Source organism: Rattus norvegicus, chromosome 2, assembly GCF_036323735.1.
Source record: "Rattus norvegicus strain BN/NHsdMcwi chromosome 2, GRCr8, whole genome shotgun sequence".
Lineage (NCBI taxonomy): Eukaryota > Metazoa > Chordata > Mammalia > Rodentia > Muridae > Rattus > Rattus norvegicus.
In genome coordinates, this window is record NC_086020.1 from 185,810,489 (window position 1) to 185,834,318 (window position 23,830).

Genomic DNA, 23,830 nt, shown 5'->3' on the forward strand with positions numbered 1-23,830 from the left:
CTGCTCCTGTTTTCCTATAGTACCCAGGACCACTAGACCCAGGGTGGCCCCACCCACAATCACTAATTAAGAAAATGTCTTACAGTGGGATCTTATGGAGTCATTTTCTCAGTTAAGGTTCCCTTCTTTTAGATAACTCTAACTTGTGTCAAACTAGCAAACATACTACAGTCTTATGAAATAGCTATTACCCCCGTTTATGAACTAAAGAATCTGAGATAGAGTGATGCTCTCAGTCCTTTTCAACATGTTACATGTTGTGCCTCTGCAGAGTCCTTATCTTTGTGAGTCAACTTTTGGTGTAGTTACAAAAATATTTCAGTAGAATAAGAGTTCATAGCAAACATTCTAAGACTGTTAGAAAATTATTATATGAAAAATTATATCCAAATTTTCTTAATTTTTTATTTGGTTGTTTTACCTGCATACATGTATCTATATCTTGTGTGTGCCTGGTGCTCTTGGAGACCAGAAAGTGCATCAGATCCCCTGGAACCAGAGTTACTGTCAACTGCCACTGAATGCTGGGAATTTAACTTAGGTCCTCTGGGAGATTAGACAGGACTCTTTTTTTTTTTTTTTTTTTGGTTCTTTTTTTCGGAGCTGGGGACCGAACCCAGGGCCTTGCGCTTCCTAGGTAAGCGCTCTACCACTGAGCTAAATCCCCAGCCCCTAGACAGGACTCTTAATACTGCACTATTCTGCCCCTCCTCTTTTTTTTTTTTTTTCCAGACAAAGTATTAAGTAGTCCAGGCTGGCCTTGCACTAGTTTTATAGCTGAGGCTGGTCTAAAACTCTGGGTTTCCACTGTCTCTCTTCTGAGGGCTAAGATTATAGGTATGTACCACTACACCCAATTTACTTGGTGCTCAGGATTCAGCCTAGAACTTTGTAAATGTTAGCAAGCACTTACCAACTAAGCCACAGAAATAGGGAAATTCCTACCTATCAACGTAAATTCTTACTCACTATCATGACATTTTATAGTAAAGAGTACCAATTATTTGGAAGCTGCCACTAGTAATATGCCTATAATGAGCCAGGTGGGTGGTACATTCTTGTGTGATCGCAATATTAGATAAGACAGGGGAATTATGCGTTTAAAACCAACCTGGACTACACAGTGAGACTCTGTGTCAAAAATAATATACCTCTAGTTCACAGCTAAAGAAAATATAATTTAAAATTTGCAGTTGAGACTGACAAGATGGCTCAGCTGTTAAAGGCACTTACAATCAAACCTGATGATCTGAGTTGACTCCCCATAACCCACACAGTAGAAGGAGAGAACCAGCTCCCAAAAGTCTCTGGCTGCCACACGTATGTGTTATGATACATGGTATACCCACACACATACACATAGAACACAAAGCAAATAAATATAATTAATTAAATCAACTATTTATAAGTACTTATGTAGTTATTTCATTTTTCATTAAGATCTCTGTGTCAAAATTCTGAAAGAAGATAAAAATTGTCCAGGTTCTTCACAGCTAGTTAAGTGGTAAGTAAAAAAATAGCTAAAGGCAGAAGATTACTATTTTTCTAATCATACTTTTTGTACACTGGATACTTTTCAGTACATAACCAGATTTTAGTGATTAACCCTTTAGCCCTGGGTACCATGTTTTTAGGTCTTTGGATTTGTGTATTTTTTAAATTTCATGCTCTATGTAAATAGAATTCATTTTTATTATAACTTTACAAATAGCTATCAGATATTTTATAGTTCCCCTTCTGTCCTCCCATCTCCATATTTCTACTTCATTGTTATTGTTTTTCTTTTTTTCTTTTTTTTTTCTTTTTTATTTTTGAGACAGGGTTTTATTGTGTAGCCCTGTCTGTCCTGAAATTCATTCTGTAGATCAGGGTGGCCTTGAACTTACAGAGAGTTCTGTCTGTCTCTGCCTCCTGAGTGCAGGTGATTAAAGCCTTGCACCACCACTGCCTGGATGGCTTTTCTTTTTTAAAGTTTCTAAAAATTGTTTAAGTTTATGTGCCTTTTTGTATATAAGTATATCATGTGTGCAGAAGAGCAGAGGAAAGTATAAGACCCACAACTGTAGTTACAGGCAGTTGTGTCCTGTCTTGTGGGTGCTGGGACAGAAACCCAAGGCTTTTACAAGAGCAGTAAGCACTGTTAACCACTGTATCATCTCTCCAGACTATTTCTTTGTTTTATTTTGTTTAGTTTTAAGGTAGTTAATAAGAAAGATGTTTTAATTTAATTATTAGTTTTATTTTCTAAAGATAAATATATAGATTTAAGAAAAGAACTATTTTCTGAAAATGAATTAAATATAAAAGAATGTTTGGCTTTTTTTTTTAGGATGCTAGGATGCTATGATGCTCTACAGAAGAAATATGTAAGTTTTTTACATCTCTTCTTTCCCTCCCTATAAATACAATAGGAGTTATTATGTACTAAGACAGTAATTTAAACTAACTTTGTATAGACCAGTCTAAATTACTAAAATATGTGAACATGTGGTATACCCACACACATACACATAGAACACAAAGCAAATAAATATAATTAATTAAATCAACTATTTATAAGTACTTTATACTTACTTTATTTTTATTTTATTTTATTTATTTATTTATTTATTTATTTATTTATTTATTTTTGGAGCTGGGGACCAAACCCAGGGCCTTGCGCTTGCTAGGTAAGCACTCTAATCCCTAACCCATTTATACTTTTTTTTTGGGCGGGGGGGGGGGTTCTTTTTTTTCGGAGCTGGGGACCGAACCCAGGGCCTTGCACTTCCTAGGCAAGCGCTCTACCACTGAGCTAAATCCCCAACCCCCCCCTTTATACTTATTAGGATTTTTTAAAAGATTTTAAAGGTTTATTTTTGTTTATATGAATACATGTATACATGTGTGTGCACATATCTTATGATGTCTATGAAGGCCAGAAAAGAGTATTGGATCTCATGGAGGTACAAGTAGCTGTAGCCACCCAATATGAGTACTGGAAACCAAACTTTGCTCTGCAAGAACTCTAGTACTCTTAACTGCTCTTAACCAGCCCCACATTTGAATATTTTATTTATTTTTGAGATAGAATCTCACTCTGTAGTTCTGGTTGGCCTGGAATTTGCTATGTACCAAATTACTGGCCTAGAGACCAGTCTATCTCTGCCTCCCCACTGCTAGTATTAAAGGCATAGGTTACCATGCCTGGCTGTATTTGAATATTTTAAAGTCTAATCTTTAATTCATTTAAGCTAATGCAATTAATAGTAAACAAATTCTGCCAAGCTAGGTTCAACAAATTAGCTAGCACTCAGTTATAAATATTAATAACACATATTATAAAATGAATTTAAATGTTTTAAAACATTGTATTCGTTTTGCATGTATTCTTCAACCATGCTTAAACTAGTAGTTTGTTCTGGTTTTATGGGTTTTTAAAGACAGTTTATTGTATCCCAGACTGACATGCATTAACTACGTAGTTGAAAACAGCTGTGAATTTTTGATCCTCTGGTCTCTACTTCCCAAGTTCTAGGTTTATATGCATGTACCATCATGGCTAGCAATAAGTAATAATTATCATTATCAAGTGAAACAGGGTCTTACAGTGTTTCCCTGGATGGCCTTGAACTTAAAGAGATCTGTATGCTTCTGCCTCCAGAGTGCTAAGATTATGCACCACCATACCTAATCTGTAAATTATTTCTTTTTTTTAAAGATGTAATTATTTATTTATGTATGTGAGTACCCTGTAGCTTCAGACACACCAGAAGAGGGCATCAGGTCTTATTACAGATAGTTGTGAGCCACCATGTGGTTGCTGGGAGTTGAATTCAGGGACCTCTGGAAGAGCAGTCAGTGCTCTTAACCGCTGAGCCATCTCTCCAGCCCCTGTAAATTATCTCTTAATTATAATCTAAAAATAAGTTTCCTTGGGCTGAGGCTGTAGATCAGTGGCAGAGTACTTATCTAACATGTACAAAGGCCCTTAATTCAGTTCTCAGCACAGCAAAATGAATTTTCCCATGTAGTTCAAGTTAAATTGACACAAATTCTGAAACAGTTAAATTTTTGTTTCAGGTTTTGAGTCAGGGTCTTTGTGCCATAGCTAGCCTGAACTCATAGAGCCTAGGCTGGTTGGAAATCATGTCAGTATGTGAAAATACTGAAGTTTTGTGGGATTGATTGATTGTTTCTTTGTTTTTTCAAGAAACACAGGGTTCTCTGTGTAGCCCCAACTGTCCTGGAACTCACTCTCTAGACCAGGCTAGTCTCAGAGCTCCACCTACCTCTGCTTCTTGAGTTTTGGGATCAAAAGGCATGTGCCACCACTACCCAGCAAAAGTGAAATTTTAATTAAGATTTTACAATATACTACAAGTCTTTTTTTATATAGTATCATTTTATGCTGTATATACAGAGGAGTCCAGTTCTAAAATTGTGAAGATGAATTCTTTTTTTTTTTAAACATTTATTTATTATGTATACATCATACATCTTTCTGCCTGCATGTATGCCTGCAGGCCAGAAGAGGGCACCAGACCTCATTATAGATGGTTGTGAGCCACCATGTGGTTGCTGGGAATTGAACTCAGGACCTCTGGAAGAGCAGACTGTGCTCTTAACCTCTGATCCATCTCTCCAGCCCCTGTGAAGATGAATTCTTATTACCAGTCTTTTAACTTTCCCACTAAGATAGTAAATATAGAATACCACATACATTCTGGCACACAGGAGCACTGGTAAGCTAGCATTGTTAACAAAACCATTTGATTCCTGTACTGTGAAGGTAGAGGCAGGTGGATATCTGAGTTCAAGGCCAAACTGGTCTACAGAATGTGTTACAGGAGAGCCAGGGTTACACAGAGAAAGCCTGTCTTGAAAAACAACAGCAACAAAAAGAAGTAAATACTTTCTAATAGTGTTAAATGCCTGAAAATTTTAGGAAAGCTATAGGGAAATGGAAATTACTTTATTATTCTTTCTTTTTTTTAAGACTTATTTATTTTATGTATATGACTAAACTGTCTTCAGACACACCAGAAGAGGGCATCAGATCTCAGATCTCATTACAGATGGTTGTGAGTCACCATGTGGTTGCTGGGAATTGAACTCAGGACCTCTGGAAGGGCAGTCAGTGCTCTTAATCATTGAGCCATCTCTCTAGCCCTATTTATTTCTTTTTTGAGCCAGGGTCTCACTTTGTAGTTATGACAGCCTGAAACTTACTATATAAACCAGGCTAGCCTCAAGTTCACAAAGATATTCCTGTCTCTGTCTCTTGAGTGCTGGGATTAAAGTGTGTGTCACCACACCCTGTAACTGGCAGTATTACTGTATTTGATTAAAACAGTGAAATAAAATGCTGACATGAATTTCAGCCATCAGAAAGCCAAGCAGAAAGAAATTATATATGAAGAATAGATATGAAGTATATTTTCCACAATGTTTACTTGTTTTTAGAAATAAATGTTGAATGCTGGATGTACTAGTATAGACCTTTAATTCCAGCACGCAGGAGGCAAAAGCAGATTAATCTCTTTAAGTTCAAAGCCAACCTGGACTACACAGCAAGTTCCAGGACAGCCAAGGCTACTTAATGCAAGACTCTGAAAAAGCACCACCCTCATCCCACTCAAAAAAAATAAGAAAAGAAAGAAATATTTAGGGAAGTTGCTGACAGGTGCTTGAAAGCAAGCACCTCTTCTCAGAGACCTGGAGTGGCCACTTGCCGAACCATCACCATGCCTCTGGCTAGAGATCTACTACGACTTTCCTTGGAAGAGGAAAAGAAAAAAACATAAGAAGAAGCAACTGGTTCAGAGCCCAAATTCTTACTTCATGGATGTGAAATGTCCAGGTTGCTACAAGATTACTACAGTTTTCAGTCGTGCTCAGACAGTGGTTCTTTGTGTAGGTTGTTCAACTGTGTTGTGCCAGCCCACAGGAGGAAAAGCCAGGCTCACAGAAGGCTGTTCATTCAGAAGAAAGCAACATTAATCAAAATATACAAGTTCCTGAATTTGTGTTTTTCACAGAAAGCCTTATCAACTTCAGTTAGTCTACCAAGATTATTGTTTGATTTTATAAAGTCTACAACAATGATCTATTTTGGTGTCAGTTTTTCAATAAAGTTTTAATTATGGACAAAAAAAGAAAGAAATATTTAAAAGATAGAATAAAAATTCTTATCTGGGGATGGGGCACATCAAAGATTGAAGTCAAGGTCTTGCATATGCTAAGTGACTGCTGTACTGCTGAGTTATACTCTCAAGCCTCTAAACTAGTAGTACAAAGAATTTTTATGATACATCATGAAAATGCATTTCATAGAATAAAATTAAGATTTTTGTTCTCTGTTGTATTTCAGCTAAGGATGATCATTCTAGCCGTAAGTACTTCAAAATTGTGTTTTTTAAAAGATTTATTACTTATAAGTACAGTGTAGCAGTCTTCAGACACACCAGAAGAGGGCATCAGATCTCATTACAGATGGTTGTGAGCCACCATGTGGTTTCTGGGATTTGAACTCAGGACCTCAGGAAGAGCAGTCAATGCTCTTAATTGCTGAGCCATCTCTCCAGTCCCTAAATTGTATTTTTTTTCTTCTTTTTTCTTTTTTTCCGGAGCTGGAAATTGTATTTTTTAGCACTTCAAATTTTTCCTTTATAAAATGACACTGAAACTATCAGATGATTTATGTCACTTTATTCAATCAGCTGATGTATCCTATAGGGAGAAAGAAGTAAACTTTATTGGAAAGATCATTTTGGTTTTTTGTTTTGTTTCACTGAATCAACTTAATACTTGTACAATTTTGTCCAAAGTATGGACTTTACTTAATTGTAATTCATTTTTACATAGGTATATACCAATCCAGAAGATCCTCAGGTAAGTGTGCTTGAGTTAGAAATGTTAGAATGTAATACTTCTAATATCTAAACACAAACTCTTTTAATAGTTTATGGGGCTGTTCTTTTTTTTTTTTTTTTTTCCGAGACAGGATTTCTCTACATATCCCTGGCTGCCCTGGAACTAACTCTGTAGACCAGGCTGGCCTTGCACTCACAGAGATTCATCTGCCTCTTCCTCCCAGTGCTGAGATCAAAGGTATATACCACCACTGTCCGGCATGTTTTTGTATTTTAATCAGTACACTTACATATTTTTTTCATGTTTGAATCTTGTAAAACTTCTGAGGTGAGGCTTGTTTAGTGTTGTTATATTTTGAAAGATAAATATACTTACTACGAGAAATTTTGTGATTGATTTTAGCCCGCAAATCTAATAAACTTTTAGAAATAACCTATGTTGCCTGACATCTGACTCCATACAGTATTCTTTTTATGTTGAGACAAGGTCAACCTACGTAAGTTAGAATAGCCTTGATCTTGCAATGTAACTGAAGATGACCTTGAACTTCTGATCCTCACACCCGCAATCTTTGTCCTGGTATTTACAGCTAGGTGCTACCTAGCCTGGTTTCCTGTATTCTAGGGAAGCCCTCTACCACTGAGCTACAAACTTGGCACCTTCCTCTTTTTTTTTTTAAGACCGGATTTCCCCATGTAGCCTTCTCTAGCTGTCCTGGAACTGGCCCTGTAAAACAGGCTGGCCTCAAACAGAGATCTTTCTGCCTTGGCCTCTGCCTCTGGAGTGCCACCAACACCTATTTCCACCTTCCCTATCTTTATCAAAGACAGAGACTTCTTTCATAGCATAGACTGCCCTGAAACCCAGCATGAAGCCCAGGCTGCACTTAAATTCACAGTGATACTCTTGCCTCCACCTCCTTGGGCAAGAAGGCACCACTCTGAATTTTGGAGGTTTCTGTATTTTTATTGTTTTATTAGGGGTTGAACCTAGGGCCTAGAACATAGTAGGCCAGCTCTCTACCACAAACTACATTCCCTAACCTTTGGGAAAACTTGTGTACTTATTATATAACAGGCTTAATTCTTTGGGCTTTATTGGCATTACCTTTCATTTATCCATCATAACCTAATTATCACCCCTTACAGATTAGGAATGTGGGGTTTTTATCTGAAGTGCATATACACAAAGTCTGTGCACACAAATTGGGTTTCTGTTCTCTCACTCTCCTTTTGAGAGAGGTTCTTTCAATGAATTGGAATCTAGGCTGTTAGTCAGCAAGTTCCAGTAGTCCTCCTGTCCTGCTCCCTCACAGTCTTGCTCCCTCACAATGTTAGGATTGTCAGTGCATGCATCCACACTCAGCAGTTCTTGAAATTTGGATTCTATCACTCATGCTTGTATACCAAGCTCTTTTACCAGCTAAGCCATTTCTCTGGATTCAATATTTCTTACCTAAGGTTATATGGCAGATGAGACAAAACCAGAATTTTTTTTTTTTTTTTTTGGTTCTTTTTTTCGGAGCTGGGACCGAACCCAGGGCCTTGCGCTTCTTAGGCAAGCGCTCTACCACTGAGCTAAATCCCCAACCCCCAAAACCAGAATTTAAACTAGGAAAACCAGCTCACCATGTGGGAATTTTAACCATTAAAATGTAATGTTTGACTTAGTCATGGAAGATTATTTGAATTGATCAGGGCTTAGGATGTGGCTCATCTGGTAGAAAGCTTGTCTAACCTATACAAAACCCTTAGTAAACTACATATAGTGGCATACACCTGAAATCCCAGAACTTGGGAATTGTCTGATAAGAGGATCAGAAGTTCAAGGTTATCCACTATATAAAGAGATTGAAACCAGACTATAATATCTAAAATGCTGTTGTAAATAAATGAAACATTTTATTTATTTTTTTAAATTTATTTATTTTTTTTTTTTGGAGCTGAGGACCGAACCCAGGGCCTTGCGCTTGCTAGGCAAGTGCTCTACCACTGAGCCAAATCACCAACCCCTTTAAAAAATGTGTAGCCCAGGCTGGCCTCGAATTCGTGATCCTCCTGCCTCTGCCTCCTTCAGCAAATCCTACCAGCATGCGCCACCACAACTGGTGAAACATTTTAAAAGGAAAGTTTATCTTCTATTCCTGAGTGTGTACTGACATGCAAAGAAAGCAAAATATCCCCCACCCTTAGCTGAGGCACTATTGGGAATTAATGGTTGCTGAGGAAAGGAAAGTCCTTTTTCTTAAGTGGAATAACCATTGGTAAGTTGCCCATGATTCATTAACATAATACCCGTGTGCATGCAAGTGGCCCTAATTAAACACAATGGATTTTATAAGCCAAATATTCCAAGGTTGAGAAGGGCTATGTGTCTTTTCTTTGAAACTCTTGCCAAGTAATGCTTAATATATATCCATAATGAGAAAGCAGATCATTTGAGGCAAAGACTATGATTAAGTTATTATTCAGAAAATATTCATTACTGGATTGTTCTTTTTTTTTTTCTTGAGATAGGGCCTCTATATGTAGCACTGCTTATTGCAGAACTTACTATGTACACTAGGCTGACCTCGAACTCATAAAAATCTGCCTGCCTCTGCCTCATTACTGTGTTTTTATAGCTATGCATTTTCTTCATTAGTAAGTAAATAGCCTTACTGTGCACTAATTGTACTTATTAAATATTTATTGTGTGCTAACAACTTTGTTAAAGGCTATTTGACAATAATTTTTAATTAATAAAATGGGTACTAGCTTAAATGGTTTGCATATGATTATAGTATAGCCAGAATTTAAAACCTCTTGGATTTGGTAGCACAATCCTCATACCTTTGATCCCAGCACTCAGGAGGCAGAGGGAGTCATATTTCTGTGAGTTTAAAGCTAGCCTGGTGTACAAATCCACTTCCAGGCTAGTCAGGGCTACATACTGAGACCCTGTCTTTAAAGTGTTTTTTTTGTTTTGTTTTGTTTTTTTGTTTTTGGTTCTTTTTTTCGGAGCTGGGGACCGAACCCAGGGCCTTGCGCTTCCTAGGTAAGCGCTCCACCACTGAGCTAAATCCCCAGCCCCTAAAGTGTTTTTTTAAAATATGTTCTTGCTGGATATGGTGGTGGTACTTGGCTGTTATCATCGCTTTTTGGAGGTGGAGCCAAGAGGAACTAGAGTTCAAAGTCAATCCTTGGCTACACAGTGAGTTTTAAGCAAACCTAGACTCATGACAAAATAATAATGATGAAAATAATAATAACAAAAAAATCTTCCTTAGTAATTACCTTACTTTCTTTTCTATTACAGACACTTGGTAATTTATGCAAATATTTATTTTATTTTATGATTCTGGAGGCTAGGGTCTAAGGTAATGAATTTATTTCTTCTAACTGCAGAGGTTAGAAGTTGAAAATCTAGGGGTAAACAAAATTTAGTAATGGCCTTCTTTGTTTTTCTCTCTCTCACACACATACATACATTTACTGGAATAGAGACATATACAAAAATATTTTTTATAAGTAACACGTACCATATTTGACCCACTTCTGTGATAACTGAGTTAATTTATGAGGGCAAGTTCACCTAAATGCAGTGATTCTCAACCTGTGAGTCTCAACCCCCTTTGGCGTGGGGTGTTGGGTGGGGATGTCAAACTACCCTTTCACTTGGGTCACCTAAGACCATTGGAAAACACAGATATTTATATTACAGTTTCTAACAGTAGCAAAATTACAGTTATGAAATAGCAATGAAGATAGGTTTATGGTTACTGGTCACCACAACATGAGGAACTGTATTAAAGGGTCCCAGCCTTAGGAAGGTTGAGAGTCACTGCCTTAATGTAATTGCTTCTTTAAGATCACATTCCTTTCCTCTAAATAGTCAATTGTAATCTAAATGTGTCAACTCAAAACATCAACTTTTGTATTTGCTTGTCTTGCCTAGTGGACTCATTTAGGTTAATAATAAAAATACTATAGATTTGCTGGTTATCTACCCAGTGTGGTCTTTTTGCTTTGGTTTAGCACAAAATGGTTTCAACTGCTTTTCTGATAAAACAAGCATCCTAGATACTGTGCAACATCAGTGTCATCAAGAATTGTGACTTTAAAAAAAAAGAATTGTGACTTCAATGAAAACAGTCATAATTTTTAACTACTAGGGAAAAAAACCCATTCTTAAAATTGTTGCACTAGGGACTTAAGTTTCCAGTACATAAACTTTTCAGGCAGTTCAGCCCTTACCCACTCTGCTGAGGTTTTGTTCTTCCCCTACTTAACCTACACTGAAGTGTTTCTCCTCTCCCATTTAGTATCTATTAGTCATTGCAGTGAATCAGGGACTCTCTCCACAACTGAAGTCCCAAATCCCAAACATTGAGCATTAACTATGAGCACTTGAAACTCCAGTGGGCCAATAGAAAGTTAACATAGGAGAAAACTACTGACTGAATGTTTGCAAGCAATGTGTACATTTAGCAGTCCAAACTATACATCAGTTCATAACTGCATTGTTTTCTATTTAAGACAATTTCAGAATGTTACCAGTTTAAATTCAAGTACACCAAAAATGGACCAATCATGGACTTTATAAGGTATTGTTCTATAGTTTTCTTTTTATATTATCAATTACCACTTATTATAATTCTATTTAGCTAGGCTTCAAGATTATTTCTGAAATTTTTCAAACTCTCCCCATTAGCAACTTGATTTCACAAAATGGAGTAATGGAATATGAGGTTGATGTGGCTGAGACATATATCAAACATTGTTCATCCCTTGTGTTAATTTGGCTGATCTGGCAGTGTAGCTCAGTGCTCCCTTCCTTTATCCCTCCTCCCAGTGATTTACTCCCAGTGTTTTACACTCAATTGAAGATAGTGGAGGACTATTCTTCATTCAGGGTTTGAAACCCCAGACAAGCTCTCAAAATGGAGCAAGGCTTAGAATGCCACAAGACAAGATTATGTGCTAATTATATACTATTTACAAAAAGTATTTCAGTGGTTAGAAATATATTTTAAATCTATCATTCCTTTCCTTTAAACATTGTATAAAGTGAATATTTTACTTATGTGAAACATTTAACTTATAATACTGATGTTAATAGTGATAGTGAATTTTTATAATAGGGACATTAAAATATTTCGTGATAATTTTCAACCTAGTAACTATTTTTAAAAGAATAATCTCAAATTGTTAAAATGTGAAATAATGTTAGAAGTCACAAATCTTATGAAAGAAATTGATTTATTTTCTAGCAAAAATCAAAACAATAAATCTAGTACAACATCTGCTGACACCAAGAAAGCAAGTATTCTCCTCATTCGGAAGATTTATGTCCTAATGCAAAATCTAGGGCCATTACCTAATGATGTTTGTCTGACCATGAAACTTTTTTACTACGATGAAGGTACCATTTGTTGCAGTATGTCTTGTTTTAATTTTATTTCAAAAATGGTTTCTATTTTTAATGTTTTGGCACCTAAATTGTTACAGAGTCTTTGAAATTAGAAAACTTGCATTTAATATATGTATTTGAAAAAGGAACATTGGGATCTGGCGAGCTCACTCATGATAAGAGCATTTGCTGTTCTTATAGAGGACTAGAGTTTGGTTCTCAGCACCTATTGTGTTGGATGACAGAAATGCCTATAACTCCATGTCCAGGGTGATCCAATATCCTCTTCTGGCCTTCCCAAGCACCCGCATTCATGTGGACAAAGACAGGCAGATAGACAGATAGACAGACACTGAATAAAAATAAAAGAAATATTTGAAAAGAAATATTTGCATTTAAGTATCTAAAATGTATTTCTTATCCAGTTGTGTTTTAATATTAAAGCTATTTTACATCAACTCTTCATAATTTTGTTATGGAAAAAAGAGAATATAAGTGTACAATGTTTCCTTCAGGTATATATAATGAATAAACACCTCATAACTTTAAAAAAAACCAACGATTTTGGTTCTGTGGTGCTGGAGCTTGAACTTAAAGTGTATACTGAGCAAGCATTCTATGAAGCTGTATCTCTCACCTCAAAATTTAATATTTTAATTTATAAATTATGGGGGCTGGAGAGATGGCTCAGCGGTTAAGAGCACTGACTGCTCTTCCAGAGGTCCTGAGTTCAATTCCCAGCAACCACATGGTAGCTCACAACCATCTATAACAGATTCTGGTGTATCTGATATTCATATATACTAAATAAATAAAATTTAAAAAAGATTTTTAATTTATAAATTATATAACTAGAAAATATTTTGAGAATAGCTTGCACAAATATTCAAGATTATATATTTCATTATAGCTGTAGCAAAAATAGGAACAAAGTATAAACAAGTAGAGTATTTTCCTTAGAGATTTGTAAGTAAATTATGTTGTAACTATATAAAAAATATAATGTGAACTATTAAAATTACAGAGGGGCTACAGCAGAGTTCTTGTTACTGTCAACCCCTTACACTTGCAGAGTACTAAAAAAGAAGAGCTAGCTTGACCTTCCTGCATTTTTTTTTTATATTAACTTGAGTGTTTCTTATTTACATTTCGAGTGTTATTCCCTTTCCTGGTTTCCGGGCAAACATCCCCCTAATCCCTCCCCCTCCCTTTCTCTATCGGTGTTCCCCTCCCCATCCTCCCCCCATTGCCGCCCTCCCCCCAACAATCACGTTCACTGGGGGTTCAGTCTTAGCAGGACCAAGGGCTTCCACTTCCACTGGTGATCTTACTAGAATATTCATTGCTACCTACGAGGTCAGAGTCCAGGGTCAGTCTATGTATAGTCCTTAGGTAGTGGCTTAGTCCCTGGAAGCTCTGGTTGCTTGGCATTGTTGTTCATAAGGGGTCTCGAGCTCCTTCAAGCTCTTCGAGTTCTTTCTCTGATTCCTTCAACGGGGGTCCCATTCTCAGTTCAGTGGTTTGCTGCTGGCATTCGCCTCTGTATTTGCTGTATTCTGGCTGTGTCTCTCAGGAGTGATCTACATCCGGCTCATGTCTGCCTGCACTTCTTTGTTTCATCCATCTTGTCTAATTGGATGGCTGTATATGTATGGGCCACATGTGGGGCAGGCTCTGAATGGGTGTTCCTTCTGTGTCTGTTTTAATCTTTGCCTCTCTATTCCCTGCCAAGGGTATTCTTGTTCCCCTTTTAAAGAAGGAGTGAAGCATTCACATTTTGATCATCCGTCTTGAGTTTCATTTGTTCTAGACATCTAGGGTAATTCAAGCATTTGGGCTAATAGCCACTTATCAATGAGTGCATACCATGTGTGTTTTTCTGTGATTGGGTTACCTCACTCAGGATGATATTTTCCAGTTCCAACCATTTGCCTATAAATTTCATAAAGTCATTGTTTTTGATAGCTGAGTAATACTCCATTGTGTAGATGTACCACATTTTCTGTATCCATTCCTCTGTTGAAGGGCATCTGGGTTCTTTCCAGCTTCTGGCTATTATAAATAAGGCTGTGATGAACATACTGGAGCACGTGTCTTTTTTATATGTTGAGGCATCTTTTGGGTATATGCCCAAGAGAGGTATAGCTGGATCCTCAGGCAGTTCAATGTCCAATTTTTCTGAGGAACCTCCAGACTGATTTCCAGAATGGTTGTACCAGTCTGCAATCCCACCAACAATGGAGGAGTGTTCCTCTTTCTCTGCATCCTTGCCAGCATTTGCTGTCACCTGAGTTTTTGATCTTAGCCATTCTTACTGGTGTGAGGTGAAATCTCAGGGTTGTTTTGATATGCATTTCCCTTATGACTAAAGATGTTGAACATTTCTTTAGGTGTTTCTCAGCCATTTGGCATTCCTCAGCTGTGAATTCTTTGTTTAGCTCTGAACCCCATTTTTTAATAGGGTTATTTGTCTCCCTGTGGTCTAACTTCTTGAGTTCTTTGTATATTTTGGATATAAGCCCTCTATCTGTTGTAGGATTGGTAAAGATCTTTTCCCAATCTGTTGGTTGCCATTTTGTGCCATACCTAACCACAGTGTCCTTTGCCTTATAGAAGCTTTGCAGTTTTATGAGATCCCATTTGTCGATTCTTGATCTTAGAGCATAAGCCATTGGTGTTTTGTTCAGGAAATTTTTTCCAGTGCCCATGTGTTCCGGATGCTTCCCTAGTTTTTCTTCTATTAGTTTGAGTGTATGTGGTTTGATGTGGAGGTCCTTTATCCACTTGGACTTAAGCTTTGTACAGGGTGATAAGAATAGATCGATCTGCATTCTTCTACATGCTGACCTCCAGTTGAACCAGCACCATTTGCTGAAAATGCTATCTTTTTTCCATTTGATGGTTTTGGCTCCTTTGTCAAAAATCAAGTGCCCATAGGTGTGTGGGTTCATTTCTGGGTCTTCAATTCTGTTCCATTGGTCTATCTGTCTGTCTCTGTACCAATACCATGCAGTTTTTATCACTATTGCTCTGTAATACTGCTTGAGTTCAGGGATAGTGATTCCCCCTGAAGTCCTTTTCTTCTTGAGGATAGTTTTAGCTATCCTGGATTTTTTGTTATTCCAGATGAATTTGCAAATTGTTCTGTCTAACTCTTTGAAGAATTGAATTGGTATTTTGATGGGGATTGCATTGAATCTGTAGATCGCTTTTGGTAGAATGGCCATTTTTACTATATTAATCCTGCCAATCCATGAGCATGGGAGATCTTTCCATCTTCTGAGGTCTTCAATTTCTTTCTTCAGAGTCTTGAAGTTCTTGTTGTACAGATCTTTTACTTGCTTGGTTAAAGTCACATCGAGGTACTTTATATTATTTGGATCTATAATGAAGGGTGTCGTTTCCCTAATTTCTTTCTCGGCTTGTTTCTCTTTTGTGCAGAGGAAGACTACTGATTTATTTGAGTTAATATTATACCCAGCCACTTTGCTGAAGTTGTTTATCAGCTTTAGTAGTTCTCTGGTGGAACTTTTGGGATCACTTAAATATACTATCATATCATCTGCAAATAGTGATATTTTTGACTTCTTCTTTTCCGATCTGTATCCCCTTGACCTCCTTTTGTTGTCTGATTGCTCTGGCTAGAACTTCAAGAACTATATTGAATAAGTAGGGAGAGAGTGGGCAGCCTTGTCTAGTCCCTGATTTTAGTGGGATTGCTTCAATTTTCTCTCCATTTAGTTTAATGTTAGCAACTGGTTTGCTGTATATGGCTTTTACTATGTTTAGGTATGGGCCTTGAATTCCTATTCTTTCCAGGACTTTAATCATGAAGGGGTGTTGAATTTTGTCAAATGCTTTCTCAGCATCTAATCAAATGATCATGTGGTTTTGTTCTTTCAGTTTGTTTATATAATGGATCACGTTGATGGTTTTCCATATATTAAACCATCCCTGCATGCCTGGGATGCAGCCTACTTGATCATGGTGGATGATTGTTTTGATGTGCTCTTGGATTCGGTTTGGGAGAATTTTGAGTATTTTTTGCGTCGATATTCATAAGGGAAATTGGTCTGAAGTTCTCTTTCTTTGTTGGGTCTTTGTGTGGTTTAGGTATAAGAGTAATTGTGGCTTCATAGAAGGAATTCGGTAGTGCTCCATCTGTTTCAATTTTGTGGAATAGTTTGGATAATATTGGTATGAGGTCTTCTATGAAGGTTTGATAGAATTCTGCACTAAACCCGTCTGGACCTGGGCTCTTTTTGGTTGGGAGGCCTTTAATGACTGCTTCTATTTCCTTAGGAGTTATGGGGTTGTTTAACTGGTTTATCTGTTCCTGATTTAACTTCGGTACCTGGTATCTGTCTAGAAAATTGTCCATTTCCTGCAGATTTTCAAGTTTTGTTGAATATAGGCTTTTATAGTAAGATCTGATGATTGTTTTAATTTCCTCTGAATCTGTAGTTATGTCTCCCTTTTCATTTCTGATTTTGTTAATTTGGACACACTCTCTGTGTCCTCTCGTTAGTCTGGCTAAGGGTTTATCTATCTTGTTGATTTTCTCAAAGAACCAACTTTTGGTTCTGTTGATTCTTTCTATGGTCCTTTTTGTTTCTACTTGGTTGATTTCAGCTCTGAGTTTGATTATTTCCTGCCTTCTACTCCTCCTGGGTGTATTTGCTTCTTTTTGTTCTAGAGCTTTTAGGTGTGTTGTCAAGCAGGTGACATATGCTCTTTCCTGTTTCTTTCTGCAGGCACTCAGCACTATGAATTTTCCTCTTAGCACAGCTTTCATTGTGTCCCATAAGTTTGGGTATGTTGTACCTTCATTTTCATTAAATTCTAAAAAGTCTTTAATTTCTTTATTTCTTCCTTGACCAGGTTATCATTGAGTAGAGTATTGTTCAATTTCCACGTATATGTGGGCATTCTTCCCTTATTGTTACTGAAGACCAGTTTTAGGCCGTGGTGGTCTGTTAGCACTCATGGGATTATTTCTATCTTTCTGTACCTGTTGAGACCCGTTTTTTGACCAATTATATGGTCAATTTTGGAGAAAGTACCATGAGGAGCTGAGAAGAAGGTACATCCTTTTGCTTTAGGATAGAATGTTCTATAAATACCTGTTAAGTTCATTTGGCTCATGACTTCTCTTAGTCTGTCTACGTCTCGGTTTAATTTCTGTTTCCATGATCTGTCCATTGATGAGAGTGGGGTATTGAAATCTCCTACTATATTGTGTGAGGTGCAATGTGTGTTTTGAGCTTTAGTAAGGTTTCTTTTACGTATGTAGGTGCCCTTGTATTTGGGGCATAGATATTTAGGATTGAGAGTTCATCTTGGTGGATTTTTCCTTTGATGAATATGAAGTGTCCTTCCTTATCTTTTTTGATGACTTTTAGTTGAAAATTGATTTTATTTGATATTAGAATGGCTACTCCAGCTTGCTTCTTCCGACCATTTGCTTGGAAAGTTGTTTTCCAGCCTTTCACTCTGAGGTAGTGTCTGTCTTTGTCTCTGAGGTGTGTTTCCTGTAGGCAGCAGAACGTAGGGTCCTCGTTGCGTATCCAGTTTGTTAATCTATGTCTTTTTATTGGGGAGTTGAGGCCATTGATGTTGAGAGATATTAAGTAATAGTGATTATTGCTTCCTGTTATATTCATATTTGGATATGAGGTTATGTTTGTGTGCTTTTCTTCTCTTTGTTTTGTTGCCAAGACGATTAATTTCTTGCTTCTTCTAGGGTATAGCTTGCCTCCTTATGTTGGGCTTTACCATTTATTATCCTTTGTAGTGCTGGATTTGTAGAAAGATATTGTGTAAATTTGGTTTTGTCATGGAATATCTTGGTTTCTCCATCTATGTTAATTGAGAGTTTTGCAGGATACAGTAACCTGGGCTGGCATTTGTGTTCTCTTAGGGTCTGTATGACATCTGTCCAGGATCTTCTGGCTTTCATAGTTTCTGGCGAAAAGTTTGGTGTGATTCTGATAGGTCTGCCTTTATATGTTACTTGACCTTTTTCCCTACTGCTTTTAATATTCTTTCTTTATTTTGTGCATTTGGTGTTTTGACTATTATGTGACGGGAGGTGTTTCTTTTCTGGTCCAATCTATTTGGAGTTCTGTAGGCTTCTTGTATGCTTATGGGTATCTCTTTCTTTAGGTTAGGGAAGTTTTCTTCTATGATTTTGTTGAAGATATTTACTGGTCCTTTGAGCTGGGAGTCTTCACTCTCTTCTATACCTATTATCCTTAGGTTTGATCTTCTCATTGAGTCCTGGATTTCCTGTATGTTTTGGATCAGTAGCTTTTTCCGCTTTACATTATCTTTGACAGTTGAGTCGATGATTTCTATGGAATCTTCTGCTCCTGAGATTTTCTCTTCCATCTCTTGTATTCTGTTGGTGAAGCTTGTATCTACAGCTCCTTGTCTCTTCTTTTGGTTTTCTATATCCAGGGTTGTTTCCATGTGTTCTTTCTTGATTGCTTCTATTTCCATTTTTAATTCCTTCAACTGTTTGATTGTGTTTTCCTGGAATTCTTTCAGGGATTTTTGTGACTCCTCTCTATGGTCTTCTACTTGTTCTCTAACGGAGTTCTTCACGTCTTTCTTGAAGTCCTCCAGCATCATGATCAAATATGATTTTGAAACTAGATCTTGCTTTTCTGGTGTGTTTGGATATTCCATGTTTGCTTTGGTGGGAGAATTGGGCTCCGATGATGCCATGTAATCTTGGTTTCTGTTGCTTGGGTTCCTGCGCTTGCCTCTCGCCATCAGATTATCTCTAGTGTTACTTTGTTCTGCTATTTCTGACAGTGGCTAGACTGTCCTATAAGCCTGTGTTTCAGGAGTGCTGTAGACCTGTTTTCCTGTTTTCTTCAGCCAGTTATGGGGACAGAGTGTTCTGCTTTCGGGCGTGTAGTTTTTCCTATCTACAGGTCTTCAGCTGTTCCTGTGGGCCTGTGTCTTGAGTTCACCAGGCAGGTCTCTTGCAGCAGAAAAGTTGGTCTTACCTGTGGTCCCGAGGCTCAAGTTTGCTCGTGGGGTGCTGCCCAAGAGCTCTCCGTGGCGGCAGCAACCAGGAAGATCTGCGCCGCCGTTTCCGGGAGCTTCAGTGCACCAGGGTTCCAGATGGCGTTTTGTGTTTTCTTCTGGAATCAGTAATGTGTGCAGAGTGCAGTCTCTTCTGGTTTCCCAGGTGTGTCTGCCTCTCTGAAGGTTTACCTTCCTGCATTTTAAAGGATATTTAGAATATGTATTTCCTAAAACATACAAACATGAAAAATTCCTTTTATATGCATAATATAATTTCAGTATAAGGAATTCAAATTGAGGAATGAGGACTGTGACAGGAGGAGCATCTCTGTATTTCAGTTTAGGTTCTTCCTCTGAAATCAGTCTTGTTGTGTTTTTATGAGTAGTCCAGCTTCTTCAGTTCTATAAACAGTATAGTTTATATTCCTTTTTTGCAGTTACACCCCCAGATTACCAGCCACCAGGTTTTAAGGATGGTGATTGTGAAGGAGTAATATTTGATGGGGACCCTACATACTTAAATGTGGGAGAAGTCCCAACACCTTTTCACACCTTCAGATTAAAAGTGACCACTGAGAAGGAACGAATGGAAAATATTGATTCAGCCATACTAACACCAAAAGATTCAAAAATACCATTTCAAAAAATTCTAATGGACAAAGATGATGTAGAAGATGAAAATCATGTAAGTGTGAATGTATTTGAAGAGTTGTAAAATACAGTAGTAGCAAACATTGATTGTGAAGACTTTGATAGATTTTAATGTTTCTAGAAATACTGTTGTAAAATCATTACGTTGGAAGAACTTAATTTTATTTTGAGACTGGATCAAATGGCTGGCTATACAGTGGATCGACCTCTTGATTGCTAGGCCTGTGCTTTGAGCACTTTACCTGCTGTATCATCTCACAGGCTCTTGTTTTTAAAAGATAGCTTAGCCCGCTGTTAACTGAGGCTATTGTGGAACTTCTGGTCCTCCTGCCTTCACCTCCTGTGTGTTGGAATTGTAGGTATGAACCACCATGCCAGCTAGGGTTTTTGTAGATTTCTTCAAAATATTTCAATCTCAGGCTGAAAGAAATGATTCTATGGGTAAGGTTTTCGTTGCACAAGCATGAATATGTGTGTGATCAGCTTTTCAGAACCCATGTAAAAACTTCATATGATTGTGCAGATCTGTAATCCTTACACTAGGAGAGTCAGGGCTAGAAATAGGAGGACTCCAGGAACTTGGTGATCAAAACACTAAGCTTCAGGTTCAGTCAATGATAGATTTTGTCTCAAAAATACATAAATAAGTCTGGCATGGTGGTGTGCACCTTTAAATCCTGACACTCAGGAGGCAGGGGCAATCATAACTGTGAGATCAAGGTCAGCCTGGACTATATAGTAAGTTCCAGATCAGCCAAGGAAGCAGTGAAACCCTGTCTCATAAACAGTTAAAGAATGATATAAGATATCAACCTGCATCAACTTCTGGCCTCTAAACCCTTATTCCTACACATGTGCATTTATATAAATTTATATAAATGCATACACAAAATATTTGAGTTTCTCTTACACATGCCACAAAAGGAACAATAATTTAGACCTTAAACCAGTTGTTTCTACCATAAGTTCATCTTCCAGTGACTTTCTGAAAAGTTGACATATTCAGTTATATGCATAGCTGTGTAAGCCTACTTAATTCAATGTTCTCAAACAATACAATCTAAGGACTTAGAATAAGCACATAATTTTGAAAAATATGCTTTTTTGTTATCCTTAAAACAACCCTAAAAAGTAAAGAGTTTATATTTTGTTTGCATAAATAGTCTTGTGGGCTGGGCATGGTTGTACATGCCTTTAGTTAATCTCAGCACTAGGAGCAGAGGTAGACAAATGTGAGACCGGCCTTGCCTACAAAGCAAGTTCCAGAATAGCCAAAGCTATTATACAGAGAAACATCTACCTCCAAAAAAAAGCGTTGTGGTAGTAATTCTAGTACCATTTGTATTTCTAGCAAGCTTAAGATAGTTGTGTTTACATTTGCATAAAACACATGTATTCATTAATATTACTACTGTTTCCATTTATTGTTAAAGTATGTTCAATTTTTCACATTTATATAGAATAATTTTGATATTAAAACTAAAATGAACGAACAGAATGAAAACTCTGGAACTTCTGAAATCAAAGGTAAGAAGCTACCAAAAATGTTTACTAACTATTAATTCAATTTCATACCATTTAACTATCTTCTCTTCTCTTCTTTTTACAGAACCAAATTTAGATTGTAAGGAAGAAGAAATTATGCAATTCAAAAAGAACCAAAGTTCTTCAATTTCTCAGTGTCAGGTATAAACTTGGTCGTTCCATCTGGCTTTCGATGTCATTTTGTTTGTTTTACTTTACTTGTTTGTTTGAGACAAGTTCTTACAATGTACCCCTATTTAGCCTGGAACTCATATAATGGAAACTGGCCTCAAAGTTGAAGCCATGTTTCTACCTCTTTGTGAGTGCTGGAATTACAGATGTGAACCATTACATCAGGCCTTAAATTATTATGTTTACTTTTTGTGTTTGAGTATGTGTGTGTGTGTGTGTGTGTGTGTGTGTGTGTGTGTTGCTCTTAGCGGCTAGAAGAGCACATCAGATCCCCTGGGACTAGAGTTAGATCCTGTTGTGAGCCACCATGTAAGTGCAAGGAACTCTGGTCCTCTGTAAGAGTAGCCAGTGCTCTTTACCATTGAGCCATCTGTCTGGCATGTGCTCTAACTTTTATTTAAAGATGGTTGCTTATATACTTATTTTATTATTCCTCAGATTTTCTTAGGTGTTATTGAATAAAAGTAGATATTTAAATAAATTATTATAGATAAAATTACTATATATTAAAAAGTTTTTTATTATCACTGTGAGCTTGTTTAATAATGCTTGTAGAAGGCTAGTGTGATAGCTCAGTAGGGCTAAGGTCTTACTACCAAACCTGATGACCTCAGGCTGGTTCCTAGGACTTATATGATGGAAGGAGAACACCAATTCCTTCAAGATGTCCTCTAATCTCTAATATGCACAGTGGTATACATGCTTCTCTCCCCAATAAATGAATGTTAAAAAAAAAAAGGAATGTTTATTGAGTCTAAGAAACTTCAGAGCTAAATAAAATCTTACATATTTTTTGTTTGTTTGAGAGGTCAAAAGAGAGTCCTATTATGTGACCTTAGCTAGGTAGAACTCACTAGATGAGACTGATCCCAAATTTATGGCTGTCCTTTTTTTTTTTTTTTTTTTTTTTTGTTGGTTCTTTTTTTCGGAGCTGGGGACTGAACCCAGGGCCTTGCACTTCCTAGGCAAGCGCTCTACCACTGAGCTAAATCCCCAACCCCGGCAGTCCTCATTCTTAACTGCCACTTGAGTGTTGAGATTAAACGTGTGAGCCACTACATCAAGAACAAACTAAAATTTATGTGGTTAATATTTTGGTCCCCACTTATTATGAGTTTTATTATGGTATGTGTCTTAGTCAGGGTTTCTATCCCTGCACAAAACATCATGGCCAAGAAGCAAGTTGGGGAGGAAAGGGTTTATTCAGCTTACACTTCCACATTGCTGTTCATCACCAAAGGAAGTCAGGACTGGCACTCACACAGGTTGAGAAGCAGGAGCTGATACAGAGACCATGGAGGGATGTTAACTTACTGGCTTGCTTCCCCTGGCTTGCTCAGCTTGCTCTCTTATAGAACCCAAGATTACCTGCCCAGGGACGGCACCACCCACAATGGGCTGGATCCTACCCCCTTGATCACTAGTTGAGAAAATGCCTTAGAGCTGGGTCTCATGGAAGCATTTCCACAACTAGGCGCCTTTCTTTCTCTGTGATAACTCCAGCTTGTGTCAAGTTGATACACAAAACCAGCCATTACAAAGTTTTGTAAAATGTCTTTTCTAGGTTGAACAGTTAATCAGTAAAACATCTGAACTTGATGTGTCTGAAAGCAAAACAAGAAGTGGAAAAATCTTTCAGTGTAAAATGGTAAATAATTTTGTAACTACCTCTTCATTTATGTGTGGGCATGTGTGTGATTTCGAGACAGCCCCCTCTCTCTTCTCCCTCTTCCTCTATCCACTCTCCCCCCTCCTCCCCCTCTCCCCTTTCCCCTTACTTACACACACACACATATATATATATATATATATATATATATATATATATATATATATATATATATATAATATCTCACTATGTCACTATGTATGCCAGGCTGGATCTCACAGAGATCTGCCTCCCACTGCATCCTGAGTGGTAAAGTTAAATTCACTCACAACTATGCTTCCCTATTTTCCAGCATTTCTTTTTAATGATTTTTTTATGTGCATTGGTGTTTTGCCTTAATGTATGTCTTGGTGAGATGTTAGGTCCTCTGGAGTTACAGTTGTGAGCTACCATGTAGCATGAGCAGCCAAGGCTCTTAAACAGTTGATCCATCTCTCCAACCCAATATTTTCAAGAATTTCTTAAATAGCTGTTGTGTGTCAGGCACATGCTGGGAAACAGACAGATAGA

At 37.4% G+C, this 23,830-nt stretch overlaps 1 protein-coding gene across 6 annotated transcripts in view; it reads left to right on the forward strand.

Annotated features, from left to right (window-relative positions):
• Nucleotides 1-23,830, forward strand: part of Hormad1 (HORMA domain containing 1) — a 37,878-nt gene that overhangs the window by 6,917 nt on the left and 7,131 nt on the right. For 4 of the 6 annotated variants that reach the window (XM_039102781.2, XM_063282273.1, XM_006232951.5 and 1 more), the window contains 10 exons: nt 1,441-1,504; nt 2,330-2,366; nt 6,353-6,373; nt 6,847-6,873; nt 11,373-11,440; nt 12,107-12,258; nt 19,722-19,969; nt 21,396-21,462; nt 21,545-21,621; nt 23,216-23,299. In XM_039102781.2, coding sequence (XP_038958709.1) covers nt 1,441-1,504; nt 2,330-2,366; nt 6,353-6,373; nt 6,847-6,873; nt 11,373-11,440; nt 12,107-12,258; nt 19,722-19,969; nt 21,396-21,462; nt 21,545-21,621; nt 23,216-23,299 — 845 coding nt within the window. Of the gene's footprint in view, nt 1-1,440; nt 1,505-2,329; nt 2,367-6,352; nt 6,374-6,846; nt 6,874-10,076; nt 10,214-11,372; nt 11,441-12,106; nt 12,259-19,701; nt 19,970-21,395; nt 21,463-21,544; nt 21,622-23,215; nt 23,300-23,830 lie in introns of those variants that run through there. The other 2 variants (XM_039102783.2, XM_039102782.2) reach the window with 2 other exon arrangements.